The 15,717-nt window shown below is 36.9% G+C and overlaps 1 protein-coding gene across 1 annotated transcript in view; it reads right to left on the reverse strand.

Annotated features, from left to right (window-relative positions):
* Positions 1–15,717, reverse strand: part of ROBO2 (roundabout guidance receptor 2) — a 561,209-nt gene that overhangs the window by 54,232 nt on the left and 491,260 nt on the right. Inside the window, exons 23-24 of the mRNA XM_047100461.1 lie at positions 13,379–13,535; positions 1,805–2,065 (exon numbers count right to left, since the gene is read on the reverse strand). Of these exons, the coding sequence (XP_046956417.1) occupies positions 1,805–2,065; positions 13,379–13,535 (418 nt within the window). The remainder of the gene's footprint in view (positions 1–1,804; positions 2,066–13,378; positions 13,536–15,717) is intronic.

Here is a 15,717-nt window from a genome sequence, read left to right on the forward strand (position 1 = left end):
TTCTGGAGGAGCTAGAGACTGAGGTCAGCCATGCAGATAGCTAACAATGTCTATGACAAAGGTTCAAGAAAGACCATGAAGCTCAAGGTTCACGTGAGTTTCCCTGGTTGGTAATACTCCATGCATATTGTCACACGTTGTTGGTGGGAAAGTAATGCTTTTCAGAACTCCTTTGGGAGAGGGCGACTGGAAGCTCTACCTTTGGAACCTTCCCAGACTCTGTCCTGTGCATCTCTTCTCTTGGCTGATTTTAATCTGTATCTTTTCAATATAATAGACCGTAACTTTCAGTATAATGGCATTCAGTGAGTTCTATAGTTCTTTCTAGTGAATTACTGAAACCAAGTGGTCTTAGAGACTATGCTCTTACATTGTATATGAGCTAATTGGTATTATCATCATCATTTTACAAATGGGAGACTGAAGCACAGAAATGTTAAGTTGCTCAGTGTCATATAGCTTGTAAGTAGTGACAGTGCTACTTGTCCCAACCTCAACTGCCCTCAGTCAAGTCCCCGACCAGGCAATCTGGAATATCTGAGGGTGGGGACTACATATCAATATATTTTAAGGTTATCCAGGTGAAATGCAGGTGAATTTGGGAACACCTAAGCTATAATCTGTGTCTTAAATTACTGAAGTACATGGCCACATTAAACTGAAGGAAATCCTCCAGCTCTTAAAGCAGTCGGCTTCAACTTAAATAGTGGTATTTTATGAAGCAGCCTGATGCAAAATAATACTGTTTAACAGATTTGCTTTGACCTTTGAAAACACATCTGATGATTGAGAAAAAAATGTTTAAAAACCTCTGGTTCTAAGAAAAGATCCTATGCTCATAAGAAGCTTTAAATAATACTCTTGGTTTTAGTATCTCTTTGTACATTTTGCTGTATTTTTAAAATAAATAGTTCATCAACACTGAGAATGAGATATATCTCATTATCAACTATCCCAGTAACTAAGAGTGTCAAAAAAAAAGCAAATACTATTTCATAAAAATCTAACTTCAAAGTACATCGTGGAAATCAACAGAAGATAATCAGAGGTATGTCACTGAGATTTCATTTTCAAGAGTCAGACTTATATGTCACTATTTGAGAGAAGAGAGCACACATAAAAAACAAAACAAAACAAACAAAAAAAAAACGACTGTACAAAATTGTGAGAGCCGGTCCCACTCGTATTTTTTCCATGCTTGCACAGGATATCTCAGTAGATTGCCATCAATACCTAAGGAAAGGTTATGGGTTGATTGGAAAAAAGGAATTTGGTTATTCTAGGTTTTATTTTTTAATGCACTTACTGTTACTAATATTGCTGTTTTTTTCTTCCTGTCTCATTTTATTCAGCCCAAGGATCTTTGAATAACTGACCATATGTGATTTGTAGAAGCTTACATTTACATATTCATGACCACATACAGAATTAATCACAGGCACTTTGAACAATCCAAAAGGAGCCTTATATTGTAGCACTGGAAGTGAGTTCAAGGATAAGCTAATCGAAGCTAAACTGTAAATCAGAAAAGATTCTGGTGTAGCCAAAAGCACTTTAGCATGCAATTCAGCAGATCTGAATTCTTGCTCCGGGTCACTCCTTAACCAGTTATATGACTTCGATCCAGTTATTTAACATTTTCTTGGTCAATTTCTTTACGCAGATGATAGAGGAACTGCAAAGAAGCATTTCTAACCTCAGCTGTATAGTTATATGAGAACTCCTTATGAATTTCTTGCAAAAGAACATCTCCTCTGTCCCTGTGCTGAAGGCATGGGTCTCCTGACCTAACAAGAATACATACCATGTTTGCTTTGCTATATCAAACTGATAGGCTCTGGTCAGCTCGTCCAGGTGAGCCTGCAGCATGGGCTGCATCTCTTCCCGTGGGGATGGAGTGAGGGTTGCAGTGGACTGCTGTCCAAAGGAAATAGCAGGCGAAGAAGCCACGCCTCGGACTGGAGGTGTCGGGACACGATCATCATCTTCTTCCAGTTCATCTTCCATACCCTGGTGTAAGTATGTTTGCACGGGTAATGGAGGACACCAGCTATCGCTGTCATAACTGAAATCAAGTGAGAAAATATAAACTCTATCAACACACACGTCCATACACACATACACACAATCATACTGGCAATAAATAACAACCACCATGGGAACAACAGCACCTAAAACGTTCTCTCGGTTTATTTTGTCCTGATTTCAGTTTGTTGGTGGGACCACGGTAAATCACCTGGCTGTTATCTTAATTTCTACTCACAATTACTACTGCTATCTCAATATCTCAATCTATTCTTACAAGATCTTATTAGCTAATTGTTACCCCACAGTTACAAAAGGCAATAACTTCCTAACAAACTTACTCATGTGGAAAAGCCAAATTGCTAATTACAGACAATTAATGAATTAATTTAGTGCCTTAGTGCTTGTAGATTTAACTACTTTCTTCTCCTGTTCATCCCTGTGTACGCCAATATTGATCATCAAAGAAGTGTCTGAGAATTTTACTTTTATTCTAGATCTATGCCAACCTTTCAGTCCATATGACACGTCAGTCTTTAAGACTTTGTACTACGAAATGGATTCAATGGCCCTTTGATGCTCCTGATTCTCTAACTTCCTCAGTAAAAACTCATGCTTGCCTGTATCTATAAAACAGACGTTCAAAAGCTAGCCTGAAGAAATACATATTAAAAAGAAAAATAACAACTTCTAAAGAGAGTATTTTTTTTAGGGACTCTGGTAAGGGAATATAGAAAATTAGCCCAAACAGTTTTCATTGTGACACAACATCAGTGGCATTTCTATTTGCACCTTCTCCATATACTATCATTTTCATAAATCAGAAAGATCCCAGTATGCTTTAAAAAGGAGACTAAAGAATGGGATAAACAATATTATTGAATAAAATATGTATTGAACGTAATACTATTGAATGTCCTATAAGTTCCACTTCTACTGAATCTTTCTCCAATACTTCACCTCTACTTTCATAATCACAGATCAGAATCCTTCTGATGTGAACTAGCTCATTAACTTGCTTTCCTAGTCTCTTGGGATTTCATCTCCGTCTCTTCTATCCTATCTTCCATGCAGACAATGGGATTATATTTCTAAAATCCTCATTCACATTACACTTAGGCTTTGAATTATTCAGTGATTATCACTATTATAAAAAAAAGTTCAAATTCAATAGCAGGGTCTAAAAAAAAAAAACCCTTTCCCATCTGATCAACCTACCTTTCTTTTTTTTTAATTTTTTTTTTCAACGTTTATTTATTTTTGGGACAGAGAGAGACAGACCATGAACGGGGGAGGGGCAGAGAGAGAGTGAGACACAGAATCGGAAACAGGCTCCAGGCTCCGAGCCATCAGCCCAGAGCCTGGCGCAGGGCTCGAACTCACGGACTGCGAGATCGTGACCTGGTTGAAGTCAGACGCTTAACCGACTGCGCCACCCAGGCGCCCCAACCTTTTTCTACCTATTTCCCCAACATCAGCCTACTGTATATTTTTTTCTAAACTCTGGGCTATTCTCAAATCATCTGCCTGTGAGTTCCAGTTCTTCCTTCGGGTTCAGTTCAAATGTTTTCACTTTTATGAGGTATTCTCTGCCTCTGCCATATGTAATTGATTGCAACTCCAAAATACTTACATTGTGGTACTCCCCATATTATATCGGGATTACTTGTTTCATGTCTATTTTCTCCTACTGTTCTATGAGCTCTTTAAACTTAGAGCTCCATCATTTTCAACTTTGCATTTCTAGCACCTGATACAGTATCTACCATATAGAAGTTTCATTAAAGAAACTAAAACTAGATGACTATTACAAGTGTATATATGTAGTCTTGACCTCCCTAACAAATCCTAACTCGTAAATGTCTAGATGATTCTCGAATATTTTTACTCAAGTGTCTTCATGTACCTTTTTAAAGCTGAATTTATTAAAAAAAAAAAACTACACATGGATGTTTCTAGCAGCTTTATTCATAATTGCCAAAACTTAGAAGCAATCAAAATCTCCTTCAGTAGGTGAATGGATAAATAAACTGTGACAAAGTTCATCCATAGGCCAAATTTGAAAATTTTCCAAATAATGGAATATTATTCAGTGTCAAAAAGAAGTGAACTATCAAGCCATGAAAAGAATTAATGGAAAATTATATACACATTACTAAGTGAAGGAAGCCAATCAGAAAAGGCTATGTACTGTATAATTCCAAGTATATGACATTTTGGAAAAGGCAAGACTATGGAGACAGTGAAAAGATCAGAGGTTGCCAGAAGTTAAGGGAAGGGAGGGATGAATAGGCGGAGGATGGAGGATTTTTATGACAATGAAACTGCTCTCTATGATATGATAACGGTAGATACATCTCAGTGTACATTTGTCCAAGCACACAGAATATACAACTCTAAGAATGAATCCTAATGTAAACCATGGACATTGGGTGATACTGATATATCAATGTAGGTTCATCAGTTTAACCGTGTATCACTTTAGTGGGAAACATGGATAGTGACTGAGGTTATGCATCTCTGGGGGTAGGGGGTATAGGGGAAATCTCTGTACTTTTTGCTCAGTTTTGTAGTTAACCTAAATCTGATCTGACAAATAAAGTCTATTTAAAAAATCCTTGAATCGATAATCCATGTACTTGATAACCATGTGCTAGGTAACTGCATCTACTTACAGAGCATGCAATCCGGTGGGGCAGACTGATACTAAGCAAATAATCAACAATGCCAAGTACTATAGAAACAGGGAGGAGAGGGGCGCCTGGGTGGCGCAGTCGGTTAAGCGTCCGACTTCAGCCAGGTCACGATCTCGCGGACCGTGAGTTCGAGCCCCGCGTCGGGCTCTGGGCTGATGGCTCAGAGCCTGGAGCCTGTTTCCGATTCTGTGTCTCCCTCTCTCTCTGCCCCTCCCCCGTTCATGCTCTGTCTCTCTCTGTCCCAAAAATAAATAAACGTTGAAAAAAAAAAATTAAAAAAAAAAAAAAAGAAACAGGGAGGAGGGAGAGTGAAACTAGTTTTGGGGTAGGACAAGGCTATGCTGACCACAGGAAAAGGGGATATTCTAAGTAACACATATGGTGGCCCAGAGAAAGAGAAAAGATAACAATATTTGAAGAACTCACATAGTTCCCTAACTGGTAAGAGCTGGAAAATAAAGGGAGTTGCCCAGAGATGCGGCAGGAGAGGTGAGGAGGTGCCAGATCATGCAGGGCCTCACCAGTCCTGAGAAGGACTGTAGGTGATGGATAGTTATACTGAGAGGTTTTTTACTGGGAATAATATCAGCTTTAGCTGCCAATTTTCCTCTTTTGTTGAGGCTACCTCAATAATCTACCTCAGTGAGTTGTAAACTGAAGACCTTGTTTGGACGCCCTGTTACACTCTGATAGGAATATGCCTTCAAAATATTGTTTATATTGTAGTATAAGCAGGCACACTTAAATATGTTACAGACAACAATTTTTGTTTTGTATTAGGAAATTCCATTGGTTAAATTTGTATTCCCATCTATTGACTAGGTAAGTACTTCTCTGACCTGAAAAAAATACATTGCTCCAAAATGATGCCATTTTGATCTGTTTTATATGTTGGAGATCAGAGTTAGATTTCATTAAAAAAAAAAAAAAGGTCCTTTTGTGTACAAAGTTTGCAACCCAAGGCCCCAGCTGGATTCAGTGCTTCCAGTTTTTCCCATCACGCCACTTACAAATTGGTCTATGAAATCATGAGAATTGTTTGAATAAAATATACTTTTCCATTCTGATCTATTAAAGAATTCAACTTATTTTGAATAAGCTGAACTCCTCCAATTTCATCTACCTTAATCTTACGGAGCCTTCAAGCCACAGGCTATATCCCATATTTTTATAAAGATTGCCCTGATAAGGCCAACTAGCACTGATATATTACTCTTCTGAACTTGAACTGACATTTTTGCACATTTACTTGGAAATTGATTATGCACAATGTTATGCCATTTCCAACATTGGTTTATTTAACTATTGTCTAATTTATTTTAGAATTTAACCTTGCACATGTTGATAGTGTCTTTTCCTCAAGTGGATTTATGCTACATTAAAATTATGGCATTGAATTACTTCTGTTTGGCCACACCTGCCATAATACTTTAAAAATAGTAGATGATAAGCCTATTTATTGATTTGAAATGAAAACACATAAATTGATTCATTAATAAAAATACTCATGATGTTCAATGACATGGATAGAGGTACAGAGTATAATGCAAGTATAATGAAGTCAGTCAGTCAGAGGAAGATAAATGCCATATGATTTCACTCATATGTGGAATTCAAGAAACAAAACAAATGAGCAAAGGGAAGAAAAAAAGGAGAGAAAGAGACAAACCAAGAAACACTCTTAGTTGTAGAGAACAAACTGATGGTTACCAGAGGGGAGGTGCATGGGAATACGGGTGAAATAGGTGATGTAGATTAAGGCGTGCACTTGTGATGAGAACTAGGTGTTGAATGGAATTGTTGAGTCAGTATATTGTACATCTGAAACTAAAATTACATTATATGTTAATTATATTGAAATTAAAAAAACAGGACGTTTAGGTTTCTTTTATTAACTTAATTTTTGACTTTAAATGGTATATTATAAAGTCTAACAAAAATATATATAAGAATCCTAAAAAAAAAAGGACAAAAATGAAACACCTGCCCATTTTCAAGAATGAAATGTGAGTGCTATTATACTTCATCCATAGTTATAATTAAATTTACTCCAGGGGCGCCTGGGTGGCTCAGTAGGTTGAGTTACGACTTCAGCTCAGGTCATGATCTCAGTCTGTGAGTTCAAGCCCCGAGTTGGGCTCTGTGCTGACAGCTCAGAGCCTGGAGCCTGCTTCAGATTCTGTGTCTCCCTCTCTCTCTGCCCCTCCCCTGCTCATGCTCTGTCTCTGTCTCTCTCTCTCTCAAAAATAAACATTAAAAAAATTTTACTCCATAAAATATCACATTTTTTTTGTTCCGTAAGTTAGAGCATGTATTTCCTTTGTTTATGTTGGCTTATTGCAAGGGATTTCCTACATTTGAATAAATAAAGAACATGTTTATATATTCAATCTTTAATTATTCTCTAAAATTCCCCTACTTCATAAGTAGTAAACTATCCTTGCTTCTAATAATCTAAAGAGAACATACATGAGAATGAAAATATGTAGACAGCATAAGAGAAACAAGAAATAATGTTATATGTATCATATGTTAAGTTTACATAGAAAAAAATTGTAATTAGTTGCACTCAACTCATTTTTTTGTTATTCAAATACCATCAGGCAAAAGACAGCCTAACCAAAAATTATACAAACACATTGCAGAATGTATTAAATGACTGAAAAATTTTCCAGTAGCTCTTCTTAAATAGAATGGGTGCTTATCATCACTTTTTCTGTGTCTTTTCTACAAAGGTAATCTAGAACGGGAGAGAGCAAACTCCACCAATGCAAAACATAGGCAAAACTGAATATGGGATTCATCTCAGAGGTTTGAGCAAGAAGACAAAAATAGAGAGATGAGGATAAAAGAAAGACTGGGAGAAGGATGTGGCAGAAGAGATGAAAGAATTTGGGACACAGAGCACATGATGCAGCCGGGAGGGCTTTTCACCATCTCTGGGGTGTCTGTATCTTAATCCATTCCAGAGCAACAAATGCTAGGTTTCAGACCATTTCTGAAGGGCAAGGAAGTAACAAATGATTCTATAAAGGTTATCAAAAGTGTAGCTTTGTTTTTAGTATTTTCTTCACATTTACAGATATATATCTTATTTGAGTGATGGAATTTCAACTTTTCTAGCAGTAGCATAAAGAAGACTGTGAAAATGCTCCTGATGCCAAACTAATGGTCCTTTGGGCCAACCATTCCTAGAAAAGATTTGTTTTGTTTTGTTTTTTGTTTGTATGTTTGGTTTTTTACTTATTGTCAGTGAAGTAAGAGGCATCAAATTATCTGTCTTGCCTGGGAAATAATGAGAAAGATGACAACAAATCAATGTTGCATGTGAACTAACTAGTTAAAGGCCAGATACAAATACCGAATTACTAATAAAAATACAATACAGTTCAACACCCACAAAAGCTTGCCAATCTCTAATTGTAGCTACAAAGAAAAGCATCAGATTTCTATTGAATCCTTACTGAATTCTTCCTGGCATCATATGAATGCATTAAAAATACATTATATTTATGGCTAAGGGTGAATATATCGTGATACATTTTTATCAAGCCGAGAGGGGTATATTGATGACAGAACATTTACCAGTTTTGTTATCAGACTCCCTATATGACATCCAACTCTCCACAAGTGGCCTTAAGACACCTCTTCAGATTATCTTCTACTATGAATATTTCAAACTCAACAAATCTCATACCAGTTGCTGAAGGATACACACAAGCAATTAGAATGCAATGTGATGTAGGACTGACTACAATAGAGGAGGAAGCTTAAGGAATAAGAAAATTAAGGAAAGGCAAGTAACCTTAACTAGAGTAGGATGGGGTTTTGAAGGAAGAGTGGGAAGTACTGAAGGAAAACTAATGGGGCTATTCATTTTCATTCTCATCTTTTATTTCTATATTTTTCCCCTTTGGCTACAGAAAATTCTCTCCATCTGCACAGCAAATGGTGACATTAATAACATTTAGTTGTAATCGTTTGTTAACAGTTTATTTTGGAATCTAGGCTACTTTAGGTTAGGGACCACTTCTCGTTATCTTTGCTCCTTTTGCTTCAGAAAGCTCAGAGCTGGCATCCAGCAACCACCTAACTCTGGGTACAATTATTTGTGAATAAATGATTCAAGATTCACCTCAACACTGAACTATCAGATTGCTCCTACTTTACCTGGTATACTTGGTTATCCTTTCCTGAATGCAAATTATTATTTTGTATACATTGCTCATCTAGGGCTTATCATGCAAAATAGTGTGTGTGTGTGTGTGTGTGTGTGTGTGTGTGTGTGTGTTTTCTGTTATCTACCTACCACTCCTGTGACTCCCTAGATCAGAGATGAGATCTTCCTGAATAACTGTGTGTTTGTTTCTTTCATTTCTGTTGCGTTTCTTCCTGGCACTGGGCTTAGCAATTGTTATGTACTTGAAAAAAAAATGTGTGTTGAATAAGTTCTCAATTATGATATATTATAAACAACAAAAATAAAAACTATGTATCTCCATAAGAAGTAGAGTTGCAGAATTCTTTTTTTTTAATTTTTTTAAACATTTATTTATTTTTGAGATAGAGACAGAGCATGAACAGGGGAGGGTCAGAGAAAGAGGGAGACACAGAATCCGAAACAGGCTCCAGGCTCCGAGCTGTCAGCACAGAGCCCGACGCGGGGCTCGAATCCACGGACCATGAGATCATGACCTGAGCCAAAGTCGGACGCTTAACCGACTGAGCCACCCAGGCGCCCCAAGAATTCTTGATTGTTAAAATAAAAATTATTAAAAACCAAGAGGTGACATCTACACTTTTTGTTGTTTGTGTTTCAAGAAAACGTTGGGGCACCTGGATGGCTTAATCAGTTAAGCATCTGACTTTGATCTCAACTCAGCTCATGATGTTACAGTTGGTGCAATCAATCCCCACATCAGGCTCTGTGCTGATAGCACAAAGCCGGCTTGGGATTCTTTCTCTCTCTCTGCCCTTCCACCACTGGTTCTCTCTCTGTCTCTCTCTCTCTCAAAATAAATAAAAACACCTAAGAAAATAAAAACTCTTAAACCTATATGAATTTCAAAATAAGCCATAAAAAATTCTATAGAAGAACTCATCTGTAAAATGTTCAATGTTAATATCATGAATAGCAGATTATAAAATAATCTAGGAAGTCTTTAAAAATCTTTCCTTTTCAATATTAGAAAACAAAAAAGTATAAATAGTATATCAAGAAATGGGCAAAGTCATCACTAATCTACTAATTTTAATTTACTCTTGTCATATTGATTTTAAATATGTGTTGTCATCACCAACAATTGAAAGAAGAACTTTGAAATATTAACATTTGAAAAATTAAGTCCAGGGAATAAGAAAATTGAATTCTGCTGTCAGTTTACTGACAGATTAGACTTTATTGTTAAGAGTGATAATTTTTATTTTAGGAAATACTAGGTACTTAACACAAATAACTCAAAGGTTCTTGAAAACCAAACTATAAGCTACAAAGACTTTTGAGTAGATATAATCAAAATATATATTTCTTTACCTATCTAAAGTATCCAATGGATTTTTATAAATCTTTTACAAAAATGGGATGCCTGGGTGGCTTAGTCGGTTAAGTGTCCGACTTCGGCTCAGGTCACGATCTCACGTTCGAGAGTTTGAGCCCCGCGTCGGGAACTGTGCTGACAGTTCGGAGGCTGGAGACTGCCTCGGATTCTGTGTCTCCCTCTCTCTCTGCCCCTTCCCTGCTTGCACTATTTCTCTCGCGCGCTCTCAAAAATATATAAACATTTAAAAAAATTTTTTTAAGAATTTTTACAAAAAAAAAGATTTTATAATATCATCCACCCTGACTAAATATTAAAATTATTTGGGTAGGAATGCCTATATATTTTATAGCTTGATGTTCAGAAAATAATTTATATCAAAAAATAAAAGTCTTCGGCAATATGTAATAATTCATTCATCAAATGAATATTTCTAATTCTACTGCTGGGCAGTAAAATCAAGTGAGACATTTAGCATTTATTTGGAACAAATAGTTTTATTTCAATGGGTAACAGCTATCATAGTCTATTTTTAAGTGGACTTAGTGGGAAAAGAAAAAAAAAGATTTCAAATTACCTACAATATTCATGTGATCTGAGTTCAATTTTTTTTTAAATTTTTTTTTAACGTTTATTTATTTTTGAGACAGAGAGAGACAGAGCATGAACGGGGGAGGGTCAGAGAGAGGGAGACACAGAATCGGAAGCAGGCTCCAGGCTCCGAGCTGTCAGCACAGAGCCCGACGCGGGGCTCGAACTCACGGACCGCAAGATCATGACCTGAGCCGAAGTCGGCCGCTTAACCGACTAAGCCACCCAGGCGCCCTGAAAATTTTATGTTTATACATGTTTGTCAGTACTATTTACTCTTCCCAATTCACAAATTCTATTTTCCCATTTCCTGAATACAGCCTTTAAAATGAAGATTCCTGAGTCCTGGATAATCTCCTCTTGTGGAAAGTACATCTTTTTTTTTTTCCTTTGACAGGCTCCTGTGACCTGGGCACATTTACATTATTGATATGTATTGCATAAGATCGTATGCAAAATTTAACTTTTTAAAAAGTCAGAGAAAATTTATTTCCTATTTCGAATGTGAACTTTTTAAAAATGTAAAATAATAATGATATGTATATAAATGGGAATTATAATCCTACAGAAGCAAGTAAAGCCCTTTTTGAGGAAGAGAAAGATGTAGAGAATAACATATAGAGAAGTATGTATATGAATACATAAGTGTGTTTGTGTGTGTGTGTGTGTGCATGCATATCTACCTACATCTCTGTGTATAATGTATATATATTTATATATATGTAGTATATATGTATTATGCAATCAAGAAAAGGTAAATGAGGTATTTTGAAGGAAGGAAATGCTGTGACATAGAATGTTCCAATTAAGAAAATTAATTTGGAGATATCTAAGATAGCAATCTGGAGTTACCTAAGATAGCACTTATTTAAAAAGAAAAGGACAGGGCACCTGGGTGGCTTAGTCAGTTATGTGTCTGACTCTGGATTTTTGCTCAGGTCATGATCTTATGGTTCCTGAGTTCAAGCCCCACATCAGTCTCTGTGCAGACAGCACAGAGCCTGCTTGGGATTCTCTCTCTCTGTCTCTCTCTCTCTCTCTCTTTCTCTGTAGCTCACCCCCCACTTGTGTGCTCTTTCTCTAGCTCTCTCAAAATGAATACATAAACTTAAAAAAAAAGATTAAAAAAGAAAGAAAGAAAAGAAGGGCATCTAAGGTGTCTCAATCAGTTTAGCATCCAACTCTTGATTTGAGCTTGATTTCAACTCTTGATCTCATGATTCATTAGATCGAGCCCCACCTCAAGCTCTGCTAAAGATTCTCTCTCTCTCTTTCTGGAGGAAGTGTATGAGAAGACTAGGAATTGTGAAACTAGAGCATCTGTTTCAAAGGCATATGAAGGGGCACCTGAGTGGCTTATTCAGGTGAGTGTCTGACTCTTGATTTCAGCTCAGGTCATGATCTCATGGTTTGTGGGATTGAGCCCTGTTTGGGATTCTGTGCTGACAAGCATGGAACCTTCTTGGGATTCTCTCCCTCACTGTCTGCCCCGCCCCTGCTCTCTCTTTCTCTCTCTTTCATGCATGTGAGCACACGCGCTCTCTTAAAATAAATAAACTTTTAAAAAATAAAAAGAAAAGGAAATGAAGAAAAAAAAATTGTGCTGTGATCTTTACAAAAAACAAGACAGGGAATAAAACATTATTCAAATAAACTGAGGTGTCTTAATATCTAAATATGTTTAAATTAAAAAAAAAACTTGGAAAAAGAAAAGCTGCCTTATTCTGCATTTTTCAGTTTCAGTGAAAAGCAGTAGTGACCTGGGAATTGTGAGGAAGACGGAGCAGTTAGAATTATTAAAATAGAAAAAAAAAGACTGAGTATATTTCTCCTCACTTGCTATTTTATTAGAGAATAAAAAGTATCAATGTCTTTCTGCTTTAAACTCAATTAACACTTAACAGAGGCAAACTAACTCTTGAGACATATTTGGGAAAGAATAAGGAAACTGGTCACATTTAAAGGCCCTTGAAGGAAATTTTCTAACTTAAGAGAGGTTTTGTTACAGAATGTGCAGTGGCTTGAACCTCTTTCATGTTCCAACCCTTAAATTCCCATCAAAGCCGATGATTAAATTCTCTACAATTACACCATGTGATGGAGCTCAACAGTAGGTGCTCTGCTATGGCCAGACGAGTCATTAGAAAGCTGTGAGAGATGATGAATCAGGTTATTTTAATTCCCTTTTCAACCCTGCTCAGGAGTGGCTCTTTAGTTCACAGAGCTGTGGACATTTGCTTTCAAACTAACAAGCAATATTATAAATGGAGGCTGCATTATCATGATTGCAGACAATCTAAGGCACTTGACAGCCAAGGATTCTAGGTTCTCAATATGTGCTGTGTTGTGTTTATCAGCTAAAATACAGAGATGGTGCAAACAACAGAAGTGGGGTTGTGCGGAGGGCAATGAACAGGGTGGGAAGGGGGCAGGGAAAAAAGTAAGAGAATCCCAGATAAAGACAAAGAAAACACAATACAGAGAAGAGGAATGCCCTGGGCATTCTGTTGGTATAGAAGACAATTTTACCCATTTTCTTGCTGTTCCACTGCGTAGTGTTCCAGCTCTGTTCCAGGAAGGGGCTGGACTGGGGGAGGAGGTAGAGGAACATTGGCCCAGGTCGATCCATTGTTTTTCTGAGGTTTAGAAGAGTTTTTAGTTTTCTTCTTTTTTCCACCTTTCCCACCTGCAAGTAATAATGCATCTATTCAGATATACCAAATATCAGAAGAAACACAGTCATTGGGTGGGAAGATGGATTTATGTTTTTGAAACACCACAATGAGTATATTACATTTGTTAAATGCTATAAACAATGAATTGATCTAATCAGAAAATGTTTTTATAAATCACTCAACATTATATTGCTTCTTTCCCAATGCATGAACTACAGTGCTGAATAAACCAAAAACATGGGTCCTGTAGCAAAAGCACACTTATTGATTTATTCATGTCTGCTGCCTCTACGTTTTCATTGTTAGACAAAATAATGGGCCATAACAAATTCTTTCAAATGTCAGATTTTAGTGCGTTTATAATGCTCTTTTGCATAATCTCTCTCAGTGGAAAATGCAGTGTCTAAGGATACAGGCTAAACTTTTCCATTAGAATTTACTCTAATTAATCCAAGAGAGTACAGTTTTCTCTCAAAAGTGACTGATAAAAATCAATCAAATATAATCTGGGTACTTATAAATCTTCCACAATGAGAAGTTTTATAGAATTTTAAACTAACGAATGGCGTAGTTATTTTTGCTTATAGTGAGAGTAGTTCCCAGATGTTTTAAGCATAGCATTTTCTAAAATTCCAAAAAGAGGGGGCGCCTGGGTGGCGCAGTCGGTTAAGCGTCCGACTTCAGCCAGGTCACGATCTCGCGGTCCGGGAGTTCGAGCCCCGCGTCGGGCTCTGGGCTGATGGCTCAGAGCCTGGAGCCTGTTTCCGATTCTGTGTCTCCCTCTCTCTCTGCCCCTCCCCAGTTCATGCTCTGTCTCTCTCTGTCCCAAAATAAATAAACGTTGAAAAAAAAAATTTAAAATTCCAAAAAGAGGGGAAAAATTAATGAAAATGCAGTGATCAGTTTCACTACTATTGTTAATACAAATTAGTTCATGCACAAAACATGAGCAAAAAATGACTTGGCAGCATATGAACCAAATCTGGAATTACTAGAGCTTAATGAAATATAAAAATAAAATTCATCATCTGTATAGTGTCATAGTTTTCACTCTTCCAAAATTGAAGTAAATCAAATTTCTTCCTAGATGTGTCATGGTTGATTGTAAGAATAAGTACTTCTGAAGCAGCATAACAAAGGATGTTGTTCTATAGAATGCAAGTAGCTTTCTTCACTCCTACTATGGCTATCGTTATATTTCCAAAAATAATGGTATTGACCCCTTGGGCTTCATCTTTCTGGACCTGAAAGTTGTGAGCATCAAACACTTGCAGCAGGGCTCTCAATAGACAGACATAGTACCAGAAGTCTCATCTCCTTTCTTCAACCAACTGTTAATCTGCATCAGCAACTGGCATCAGCTAGTTGATGATCAGCTAACGGCATCAGCCAACTCAGAAAATTATGTCATACAGTAATGACTTATTGGAGTGTCAGAAAGTAATGTAGCTGGTAAGCTGGGCAGAGACACTGTTGCCAATTATGGAAGTATGTCTGTTTTCTATGTCATGAGCACAGATTTAAAAGCTTATCCCTACAGACAGAGTGCTTTCTTCCTTCCTTTCACTTCCTATCCTGGGCAAAAGGAGAGGTATTTAAGAGAAAGAACAGCAGGTATCTTCTGTTGTGAGTATAACAGCTTAATCTGGGGTTGAAGACTAATTTCTCATGTATCTGTATAAATTACTCAATAGATATCACTTTGATTTATATCTGTAAAACAGATACAAATTTCCTATTTCTTTGGGGTATTTTGAGGGTTGAAAGAGACAAAGCATGTAAAGGGCTCAGATTGTACAGAAAGCTCAATAAATGCCACTTATTATTACTCTATTTCATTTCCTCTATCTTAGAGCAAACATGGTTCTACCTTTGTTTCTACAGCCTTTGTCAAGCCCGACTTCTCCAACCCCAATGAGTATCCCAGAAATAGTCTGACTCTCAGAATAAAAATAATGAAGTTGCTTAAATATGTCTATACTTCTTGATATAAGTCTATAATTTTTGTGTTTAAGATGGATGAGCCTTGACCCTTTGTTTCCTGATCGTGCACCAAAATCACAAACCAGGATCATATCTTTTGTGTAGTCTCAGAATTATATTTTAATAATTAAAAGAGGAATGGTTCGGGCTATGTGTTTTTAGTGGCTTTTCCCCTAGTTGGGCACCCTTTATTCCTTATATATTTATATG

Source organism: Lynx rufus, unplaced genomic scaffold (assembly GCF_022079265.1).
Source record: "Lynx rufus isolate CCGP_SWC_20201006 ecotype Redwood Valley unplaced genomic scaffold, mLynRuf1.p SCAF_5, whole genome shotgun sequence".
In the NCBI taxonomy this organism is placed as follows: Eukaryota; Metazoa; Chordata; class Mammalia; order Carnivora; family Felidae; genus Lynx; species Lynx rufus.